We start from the raw sequence: 11,945 nt of genomic DNA, 5'->3' as shown, positions 1-11,945 counted from the left end.
ATACAGGTTTGCTATCAATATCACTTCTCCATTCCTGAAGGAAACAGTCAATCACTCTTTGTTTAAAACACGGAATCAAACTTTTACTGTCAATAATACTGTCCTGTATTTCCCAAAGATATCCATATCCATAGTTTTCTAATCAAACTTTTAACTTATATGCCCAGTTCTTTTTACCATGAATAGCATCATTTTACAGCTCGTTATAAACGTTTTTAATGATACAATTATTGGAATTTAAAACTTTAATCCAGAACTTGAATATCTTAACAAAACGATTTATATAAAGCGGATAGCGCCCTAGCTCTCCATATACAGACACATTACTTACTGACATTTTAACATTAAGAAGTTTTTTACAAAACTTTAACTGCGCTCGTTCAATTTCTTTAGCTTTTGAATTACCCCACACTTCTGCTGCATAACTTAGTATAGATGTTACAAATGAATCAAACAGCTGACATTGAACTTTTAGAGTAAAATCAAATTCACGGATATGATAGTTTAACAAATTCATAGCTTTTATTGCTTTACCAATTAACAATTGTTGATTACAGTTAAAATTACAATTTGAACCAAATACAGTTCCAAAATAATTAAATGTATCTACAATATCCAACGTTTTCCCGTTATACTCCCATTTCTCATCGTCTCTCAACGCACCTCTACGTCTAAATACCATTATTTTTGTTTTCTCTTCATTAACCTTTAAACCCCAACGATCACAATAAATTCGTAGATTGTCTAAATGTGACTGCAAACCCTGCACTGTTGCCGGCAGTAAAATCATATCACCATCGTATAAAAGCAATATAAGTGTCAAGTCTGCTATATTTACACTACTATCAATATTTGAACCTAAATACAATTCTAAATCTTCGATGAAAATTGACCACAACAGAGGCGAACATATCTCTCCTTGCTTTAGGCCTACCGCTACTTCAATGAATTCAGAAAACGTATTACAGTGACGTACTTGACTTTTCACGTGTTCATACATCGACCTCACTACACGAAACATTTTTCCAGAAATTCCAAGGTTAAACATGTTGTACCATAACGCGTTCCTATAAACGCTGTCGAAACATTTGCTCATATCAATGAACGCAGCATACAAACGAAAGCCATTTCCAAGAAATGTTTCTATTAATCCGTTTTAACAAAATATAGCATTGACTGTGGAAAACCCTTTTTTGAATCAAAACTGAGCGTCGGAAATAAATTTTTTTTTCACACCATTCGGTTAAACGCTTATTAAACACAGATGTAAACAACTTTGCTAGGACACTGACCAATGTTATTCCACGATAATTGTTCACATCATTTTCGTTTCCTTTTTTAAATAATGGAATGATTATACCTTCCGACCATTTATCCGGGAAAAAACCGGTATCGAATATAAGATTAAAAAGATCTGTTAAATGCCCTATTAATATATCCCCAGATTCAATGAGCAAATCATTGATTAAGTTATCAGAAGAGCCTGCCTTTCCACGTTTTAAAGTTTTCAAAGCCGCTTAAACTTTTGTCTCTGATATAGTATTATCTAGTTCTGAGAAGATAGGATTATCCGAATTAATGTCTTCCGACGCAAACCGTTCGCTTTCAACCTCAGTTGTGATATTAATTTCATTACTCAAGTTTTTAAATACTGGTAGAAATCACTTGTAGACAAGAAATTTCCGCGCATGCCTTCGTTTTTTAAAAAAGTACTTCCAAAAGTATCGAGGCTTTTTCTTGCGCGAACCTTCTATCTCCTTTGATTTCGTGCTTTTATAAGCTAGTTTCTTACGATTTACGAGTCGCTTATATTCCCGTTTAAAAGTTATTAACTGATTCCTATTTAAATTACATTTATCTAAGTTGAAAACTTCTAGTGCTTTTAAATATATCCTCCGTTTATTCACACATTCATTATCCAACCATTCCGATGATTTTAAATGCCGATTTTGTGCAAATTTATGTTTCACCTTGTTATGATATGAACGTGTTTCAAACAACGGCGCCGACGCACTATTTATTAAACGTGTAAATTCTGTGACAGTTTCATTCACATGTGCTTTATCGTTTGCGGTCTTATTTTCAAATAATGCGTTAAAATGTGGAAGTGACATTATAATATTGTTTCTGAAGGCATCCCGTTTTTGAGAACTCCATTTCATTCTAGAATGACTATATTCGTTTTCAACTTCCGGTTCCTTATACATAAGTGCGATGATGCTGAACTGTAACATAGCATGATCTGAAAACATGGTTAAATCACTTGTGCCGAATGTACTAATTCGCTCTTAGTTAGCCTGGCGACACAGTAAATAATCAGTTGTTGAACAACCATTGTGTCCGTAATATGTGAAGGGACTTTTGTCTAAACGCCCATTGCAAATGCGTAGCCCAGTAGCTTTACATAAGTCAAGTAGTTGTATGCCATAATTGTTAAACACTTTGTCAGAATATATCCTTGGAATAGGTTCATCTGGTATGTACTCTTCGTTGTCGATGATCGAGTTAGAAAGTGTGGATTTATTCTGCTCTTGTCTATTAAAAATATTTTTCATTAAAAATAAATGCTAAGTTTGCATGTCTGTCACGTGTCTGTTACTACAAACGTTTAAGAACATGTTTGTATTCAACATGGCTTGTTAAACATTGGTCCAGGTACCCATTAGTTGTAGTGTGTTACCACTGCCCTAACGACCACTTCTATTGGATGTTTCAAACAGGAAGGTCACGGAAAAGTTATGTGGAATAGGGATTGAGACTAAATTACACAGCAACTACCATAAAAACAACGACCTATATTGTATTTTTAGTTTGTCAACGTATCTTATTACTCTCTTTTTCAGATTGAATAACAAGGTAGTTTAGAAAAGATGTTTAAACCAATTACAAGTTGTCGAAACTACATCGGAAGTTACCCACATATCGACGATGAAGACTAACGTTCACTATATAATCCTATTTTTGGTGATATTATTACGCTGTGAGTAGTAATTAATTTTTTAATATTCAAAGTATGATTTACTAAATGATTTTTAAATTTAAAGAAATAAAAATATCTTTTTATAACATAATTCACCGTTATGTACTGAAATGTAGCAGTGACGATTTGATATCATACTGATATGTCAAATATAATTTCAAAGCAGTGGCACAAATCACATCTGAATGTGGGTAGTGGAAGCATAAATAACATTTTTTAAAAACATTTTAATCATACATGTATAAGTAGTAGACAGATATTCACTAAAAGGGATGAAACATTCTCATACCGTGTATTAAGTTACATAAATATATTAAAAATAGATATACGCATGTGGTTGTTATATGTATCACGTGTACCCATTTTACTCATTTTATTGTTTATGATGTACACAATTTGATGTTGATATTCATTTTAGGCAACTGCGCTGTTAGAGCATGTGAAACTGGCTCTTGGGGAGATAACTGCGAGAAAAAATGCGCGGCAAATTGTGAAGGGTCATGTGACAAATTAAATGGCGTCTGCACTCGTTGTCTGACAAGATTCTGGGATAGTTATTGTAACCATTCTTGCAGTGTTTATTGCAACGGTAACTGCGAAAAAGTTGATGGAAAATGTACCTCTTGTAAAAGCGGACTTTGGGGTACCCTGTGCAATAAAAATTGCATTGTTAACTGTTCGACTTGTGATAAAAATACTGGGACGTGTCAAAGTTGTCAATCAGGATTATGGGGTGAATTTTGCAATAAGACTTGTGGTGTAAATTGTTATTATTGTGCAAAAAGTAACGGATACTGCAATTATTGTAAAAACAATCTTTGGGGTCCTTCATGCAATAATACTTGCAATTTGTCGTGTCCGACATGCAATACATACACTGGACATTGTAATTATTGTACAACAGGACGCTGGGGTGCATTTTGTAATAACACATGTGATGATGCTTGTCGTAATACATGCCATAGATTTACTGGATATTGCGACAAGTGTAATAATGGATATTGGGGAGTCTTCTGCAATAACACATGCAGTGAAAAATGTTATGGTTGCTACATATCCAGTGGTACCTGTACAAGTTGTAACAATGGTTTTTGGGGTGATTTATGTGACAATAAATGTATCGGGAGTTGTTCGTCAAATGCGTGCGACAAAAATTCGGGGAAATGTACCAGTTGTCCGATGGGCAAGTGGGGAAGCTACTGTGAAAATGTGTGCAAGAAATCATGCTCCTGGAGCTGTGATATACGCACAGGAGAATGCGCATGTAAAGTTGGATACTGGGGTACAGATTGCTCTAGCATGTGCAATGACTCAAACTGTGATGTATGCTCACAAGCAGATGGATCATGCACAAAATGCAAGCCTGGCTTTTGGGGATCTAGTTGCGACTTTAAATGTAAGTCTGATACATGCCTTCAATGCTATATCGACAGTGGACTATGCAGTGATTGTCGACTTGGACGATGGGGATCACTTTGCAAGAACATGTGCAGGCATGGATGTCCATGTTGCAGCATCTCTTCTGGAGCATGCTCATTTAGTTGTCCGGATGCAGTTGGTGAGTATATCTTAAACTCACAAAATATTTACTCATTTAATTTTCGTTATTGTTGTTGCTTTTTTTATAAGTTTTATTTATAGTTCCCATTTTGCGATTCATGTGCATATTGTTTATTTATTACATGTATTATCTATATGAAAATATTCATGATCTTGGTTAAAACTTACCCTAAATTCATAAATTTGTGTTTTATTATATCTCAGACAATGTTGACAATAAATCGACAGTCAGGGAGGATCCGGCACAAGGAATAGGTTACATAACAGTTATCATCTCTGTGGTTACTAGTTCGGTAGTTTTTGTAACAGGAGTTGGAACATTTATCTTCATCAGATCTAGATTCAGGTGAATTATATTGAAAGGTTAAATAAAAATCTGTAATATTCTATAAATATATTACTTGGTTTGATACTACTAAATACTTTAATATAGTATTTTGACATCGAAAGCACGATCAGGTTTCTGCTCATCAACTTAGTTTGTGAAGGTCTTAATGCAAGCTTAATAATAATTTATTATTAATTTATGTTTTTATAATGGCATATAGTACTATTTTGCTTCAAAATAAGAAATTCTAACACTATCGGAAATTTTCTATATAAACAAAGAAGGCCCGAAGCGAACATTATTCTACAACAATGCACTCGCCGTTCTTATTATCTCCCTGTGTATTTTCACATTCAGGGCGCCATTTTGGTTGAAAAATCTGATAAATAAAAAACAATTTTATGTCGAATTTTATTGAGAAAACTATCTAGAAAATGAATCCGAACACCAATATCAATTTCAGAAGGACACATTGGAAATAAGATATATATGATTGTTATTGTATGTTCTTAATGTGTAACCTTCTTTAAATAAAGATATTATTATTATTATTATCTTTAATTCAGTCGTTAACGCTGTACAGACGTTTAAAGTGTTGTTTACGTGACGTCACAATGTAGCGCCAAACAGCACGTGCAAAACAATCAAATCAAGTACGCTATTTTAATGTCGCAAACGAGTTAAGTTTTACATTTATTTCACTTTTAATAAATTGTATTTCGCTTGAAAAATTATAGAGTGAAATAAGATAAACAAACAAAGATTTATCAACGTTTTCAAAATTCGTTATTCTCAAAATGTTTCTACACACGGTAGATTTAACGACAGTTTTTTTTCAACCCGCTGGAACAGCCTTTAAAGAACGTTTCTATTGGAAACTTTGAGTCGAAAAAAAAAATTAACCACCAAACATAAAGTCCAACTTTATAATAATAATAATTATATTTTTTTGACGTGTTAGAATGGAAATAGATATTAATTCTTCGTGCATTATTATACAATAATGCACGTTTTTCGTTCAAATGCTTTGTAATTAATCACTCAGGCCTATCGGCCTTCGTGATTATATTACTACGCATTTGAACTCAAACCGTGCATTATTCTACAACAATGCACTCAGAATTGACATCTATTTCCCAAATCATATATTATAAATTGACCATAACATACAGCATGTTTCTGTCTTTGTTTTTCAGGCAAACAAGACACAAGGAAAGTGCGAACATGCAAGGTATTTTTCTTGATAGCTATTGCATTTATATTCTATTATCCTGTTTACAATTTTTATCATTTTTACTGACCTATATTACACACTGGCACTGAAGGTTATAAAATTCTGTTTAGCTTTTATGTCCTTTAGTATACTTTTTAAGGATAGATACCCCATGCAAAGAAAATCTGACCTCTCATATTTGACAATAGGTTTTACAGTCGGGCATTCTATAATACCATTAAATATTTAGGTTTGGTAGTTCTTACAAGTTTACTTGAAAGTAAACCATTGCTTCTTTGTGGATCATAGATGTTCTTTTATTTCTGTTGTAGTGGGCGTTCTTGAAAAGTTAAAAGATGCCTTAACAAGGGCAGCTTTGCAAACTTCAATGATTGCTTTGCTTGATATCTCCATCACTTTATTTTTCATAAATAAGAAATATTGATTCAAATCAGGCAAAATTGAATGATAGTTTAAATGCCTAGATAGCACCGGTATTATAAGTATACAATATTGTTGCGTTTAGTTTCAAAACTTTTATATTTTGATTTACTGCTTACTTACTTTTGCAGGTTCTTCATCAGAAATGTCTGAAACACCGTCTACACAAACATCTCAAAGTACAAGAAATGAGATGTGCATCGCTGTTGCAGAGCATGTCGACACATCAGATGATCATACTTACGAGAAAATTAGTAAATAAAGAATGTGATGTATTTTCATCTAGGAAAAACAATTTTACTGCACAAAGTTCCACTGGGTGTCCCATAAAGTTGTAGTTGAGAAGAACTGTTTATTTTGTCACATATCAATCTCATGAACAATATATGCATGATGATTGTATGTAAATAATGAAACTTTAAAAATTCAGAAACCACGAGAGAGGTTCTTTGCTAAAATTTATAAAAGCAATTTTATAAGATTATTTGATAGATATTGTTAAAATGTCTTAGTGGTTGACGGAAAATAACAGATTGCGCAAAATTTGACCATTTTGTCGGGACATGCAACTTTCGACCAGATAAGCTAAAGTAAAATGTTCACATCAAATATCCATAACGTAATTATTAAAATTGAAGTTTTTACATTTCCATACCGCCTGGTTATACCATATCAATACGAAAGGTCGGTTACAGTTGGCTTATATTTTCCGCTTGTCGGGGACACAAATAGTCTTACGCAACGATTGCGGCGTTTGCGCCTCATTCGATAAGCAGATAACGAGATGCGTAACCTAATTTAATTGTCCTGTTGTAAATGTCTCAGTTATAAACTTATTTTAAATCATAATATTGATCTTAATCAATTAATTATTTAATAATAAAACAATCTTTTCCCCTAATGTTTGTTTCAATCAAATTAAAACCGTTGTACTTATAAGCATGTTCTGAAAATTGTATCATTTTTTATAAAATTTAATGTATCAGTATATATACTGTTTGAATTTTTGTTCTACTCGAAGTTTTTTTCTGAAATTTGATTTTTTAAAGCCTGTATTCAATACCTAAGATTACATACTATTATGCTTTCATGGATAAATATTTTATATTTTCACACAATGAACCTTCTACAAGTAGTGTAGCTTTTAATATGCCTTACATATTCAGGCAGAGAAATTTTATATCATTCATGACATAAAACATTTGAGTGTAACAATAGGATAAAGAGTGTGTCACCAATTCATTTCTTTCTTAATATAAGTAATATAAGATGGTGTATCAAAACTATAAATTTGTTCAACATAATAAAGAAGCTAACGAAATCTATACTAACATTTAATGTATTTTTAACAAAGTGTTTTTGTTAACATATACTATGTAACTACTTATGCATTTACATTTAAAAGTCTGCTGTATGTAATGTGAAAGCATTAATTACCGTTTAAAAAGGAAGTCGTAAGAAATGTATCAACATAAATTTGGAAAATATGATATGATACTTTAACTTATGAAGTACTTTATTTGTACTGGAATTAATCATAGCTAAATGTAAATGTAGATATGTGGTTATCTATACAGGAGAGTAAACATAAAACATTAAAATAAATGCGTTAGGTCTACTGTTCACTATACATCATTTCATCCTCATCGGGTGTGGTGTTAAGTTAATGATATATCAAAATTTATAATACTGAATGTTTGTAACGTCGCTTTTCATTGGATAATCGTGTCGTTTATTTAGTTTTATATTCACGGCTGCTGTCAATTTTTGAAGAAATATCTTTTTTTCTTCAGAAATGACGGTGCTCTATTATAAATTCGTTATAAAGTTTCCTGACAGGTTATATGGCTGTGTATAAAATGTACTTTACAAAAAACCCTCGCCTAGAAATATTAAATTTGAATTTTCAACATACGTACTTCAATCAATTTATATTTCAAGTTTCATAAACGTATTTTCAGTACTTTTGAATTTTCACGGGATCCAATTTCAGAAGACAGACTGACGGACGGACGGACGGATGTCCCTTGTAACTAGACAATACTGATGTGACTACTCTGCCCGAAAACCTGTCTATTTACCAACATAGAGTAATGGACATGGTGAATCTTAACCACAAAGTAAAAATTCTCATCAGAGTCTAACGTCTCGGGTGATATAAAATCTTGGCATGTTGTATATCTACATATATCACTCCAAACCCCAAATAAAGTATAATATAAACGTCACGATTATTCAATGAATAGCGTCGTTACAAACGTGCAGTTTTATGTATTTAAATATGGTACACGCATCATGTACTGATCACCACAACCGAAGAAGATGATATGATGTTAATAGAATAGCAGACCTAACAGATTTATTTATATTCTTTATTTTTACTCTTCTGTATCAACAACTACAGATTTACATTTGAATTTTACGTTTTGGTATTGAAAATAATAAATTCAGGTACAAATAAAGTACATCATAAGTTTAAGTGTAATATTTTATTATTGCAAGAATTTATGTTGATACAATTCTTACGATTCCCTTATGAAATGCTTTCACATTATTTACATTAGACTTTGTTATCCATGCATAAATGATAACAGATTATAAATGTACATACGTCATTAAACATTTATTAAATGTTGGTATAGATTTCATGAGTATTGAACCATCATCTTCCTTATTCACTATTTACATCATATACGACAGCGATTAATCTTCCTGCCTAATTTATGGTATGGGGAAGTTTTCGGTCGTAATAGAATTTTTCAACACGCATTTTACGAACAAGCATATGTCTATTCATAAACTATACCCAGTTACCCATGTCATCGTCAATTGGGCATTAAATGATACGCTTGTGAAACGTCAAGTGCATGCATCTTATAGATATCATTAATTGCAGTTGCTAAAATACTTCATGTGTTTTTTCTAACATTGATAACAAATCATGATAAACAGATAAAAGTTTTGATGTATCATCTATTATTAAGAAATAAATTTATCGGTGATAAAGCTGAAGTGTGACTTATTACATTTAGTAATTAAATGAAATACCAAATAGAAAAATGTAATGCAAATTATTAACAAGATAATGAAATATAAATTGAAAAGTAATTAAGAACAATTACCTTAAACCAACAATAATCAACTAATCTGGATTAAACCTATGGTGTTAGTGTGTGTGAGATGTTATTTTATTTATATGAAAAAAAACGTAATGAAAACGGAAAATACAAATAAATTGCATTGTAATTGTTGTCCTAAAAGGACTTTGTACACTACCTTATCGAGAGTAAAAATTACCGATGTTTTTAGCAGTTAAACACTGTTTTATTCTGGTGACAAAATCACGAAGAGTGTTAGTCACTTCTTATTGAGTTATTAAAATATAACAGTATAAAAGGAGTATTAAATGCATTTCATTTTGCATTATTTTAATTTAATAATGCATCTGGGCTGCTTCTAAATCAATCCCTAATATAATATATGTTCATCTACATCTACATTTTGTCAAACAAGACGTTTATTTCATTATGTTCAAGTTTCGTAAACTTCTACTGTATATAATCATGCATGCCCTATAAGCTATGTATACGGACTCTGCGGAAATCTTAAATCACAAACACAGACCATACCAATTGATTTAATAAATATAACAGAAGTTGAAATATGAAATACGGTTTAGGTGATTAAGTAAAAGTTGGATTTACCAGTAAGATTAAATGTAAATAATTTACCTTAAGATGTTTTGAATATCATACAAGCATCTCTATAGAATACCTGATTTACAAAGACATTTTTATAACCGAATGAAATTTATATTTCTCATTAAATTAATTCTTTAAACATTTGTACATGTACTTAAAGTTTTGTCGGTTAATGACTCTAACTATTCACATTGTAAATAGAGTATAATTACTGAACTACACATCCACCGTGCATATCCTATAGCGCCGGAATGTGAAAATAACGCATGATTCGTGCAAAAAGAAACCCAGAATTGTGCAATAAATGACATACACCTTGTAAATCCTGTAAGGTGACCGCCATTTTTTGCGCAATTCAGCGTTGCTTTTTACACGAATCGTGCGTTATTTTCACATTCCAGCGTGACTGGATATACTAGTACAAGGTGGTTGTATAAATCAGTAACACAATATTTACAACTTTAAATACGTTTTAATAATCAATTTAATGACGACAAAAAATAAATAAATAAAAGCAATATAGTCTTTGTATGCAAGACATGTTTTAATGTGTGACGATATCAGCTTTTTTGAAACCTTTCCATACAAAGGTGACTGTCACTGGAAAACAATTTCATTTGAAAATAAAATCAGTCCTTAATCTTTGCTTACGTTAAAGGTTGTTTGAAATCAGTTAATTTGTCCATTTGCAAAAGGAGAAGCTTTAAACATATGTCTTCATATAGAAATTATTCCGAGAAAGGTAATTTAAAAAAAAAGTATTTTGAGAATTGTTTTTTTTGTTTGTTTATTTTTTACAATGAAAAAAATTAATTTTGTTACATATAACAGTAGATGATTTAACTTAATTTCTGAAATATATTGAATAAAATTATGCAAAACAAATGAATTCGGCAACTTATTATTCTTTTTTGTAATTTATAAACTTTAAATATTTTTTGATATATGCAACCAGTTGTATATTTAAAGTAGGGCAACCAACCTAAGTACTTCTAGGAAAAATCGCACCGAAGGAATGTTACAATATACTGTTAAATTTTTTTTTTCACATATCAGAAAATATATTTAATTACAAAAAAATATTTTTTTTTCTAATTATATTTTCTTAGATTTCAACTTAATTAATCATACTTTACATATGTCTTTTTCACATCTATTTTTAAATAACATTGCAGTCAGTATTTTAGGGGAGGGCCCCCGATAATGTTGATATAACTTTTGGCCCAACCCTTTTGTATATTTACATTAATGTATTTATGTATAATTGTAAAGATTTATGTATGTATGTATATATATATACAATAAAATATGTTTAAACTAAACTAAAATTGTTTTTAGTTCAATTATATGTATAATAGTATGGAAAGTAAAAATTGATAATTGATCCTTTTTTGTCATTGAAAGGCCTCATTCCAATGTTCTATATATATAGAAATATAAGAAATGCTGTAAATAAAATAATCTAATTACAACAAATAATTAATAGAAAAGTGTTTGTCTGATAGATGGTCTCCTGGTACCGGTATTTTGAAACCCTTTTTGTGCTTTGTGTGAAAACCTTTTAAAAATTCAATAAAACTATCATTCCATGGCACATTTCTAATGAACACAAGGTCATAATAAAACTTTTTTTTGTATTTGTGAACTGAACGAAAACTTTGAAAAATGTAGGAAAAAAATTTAAAGTTGTAATCTTCCGATTGTTTAGACACTATATTCTGC

At 31.1% G+C, this 11,945-nt stretch overlaps 1 protein-coding gene across 1 annotated transcript; it reads left to right on the top strand.

The window, feature by feature from the left end:
* The first annotated feature begins 2,758 nt into the window (after positions 1 to 2,758).
* Positions 2,759 to 11,600, top strand: LOC132716866 (scavenger receptor class F member 1-like). The gene is made up of 5 exons (XM_060700233.1): positions 2,759 to 2,980; positions 3,399 to 4,538; positions 4,745 to 4,886; positions 6,065 to 6,099; positions 6,654 to 11,600. Exons 1-5 carry the CDS (start codon positions 2,929 to 2,931, stop codon positions 6,782 to 6,784), a joined length of 1,500 nt encoding a protein of 499 aa, XP_060556216.1. The 5' UTR covers positions 2,759 to 2,928; the 3' UTR covers positions 6,785 to 11,600.
* The last annotated feature ends 345 nt before the right edge of the window (positions 11,601 to 11,945 follow it).

Source organism: Ruditapes philippinarum, unplaced genomic scaffold (assembly GCF_026571515.1).
Source record: "Ruditapes philippinarum isolate M1 unplaced genomic scaffold, ASM2657151v2 ctg7951_1_1_1_1, whole genome shotgun sequence".
Lineage (NCBI taxonomy): Eukaryota > Metazoa > Mollusca > Bivalvia > Venerida > Veneridae > Ruditapes > Ruditapes philippinarum.
Note: the sequence above shows the minus strand (reverse complement) of the source record. Positions and strands in the feature narration are given on the sequence as shown.

Bases quoted from the DNA above. Each gene is read 5' to 3' on its own strand.
- LOC132716866 (XM_060700233.1), top strand. From the start codon at position 2,929: ATGAAGACTAACGTTCACTATATAATCCTATTTTTGGTGATATTATTA. The intron at 4,539-4,744 runs GTGAGTATATCT...ATTATATCTCAG, and splicing joins TAGTTGTCCGGATGCAGTTG to ACAATGTTGACAATAAATCG. The intron at 4,887-6,064 runs GTGAATTATATT...TTTGTTTTTCAG, and splicing joins TTCATCAGATCTAGATTCAG to GCAAACAAGACACAAGGAAA.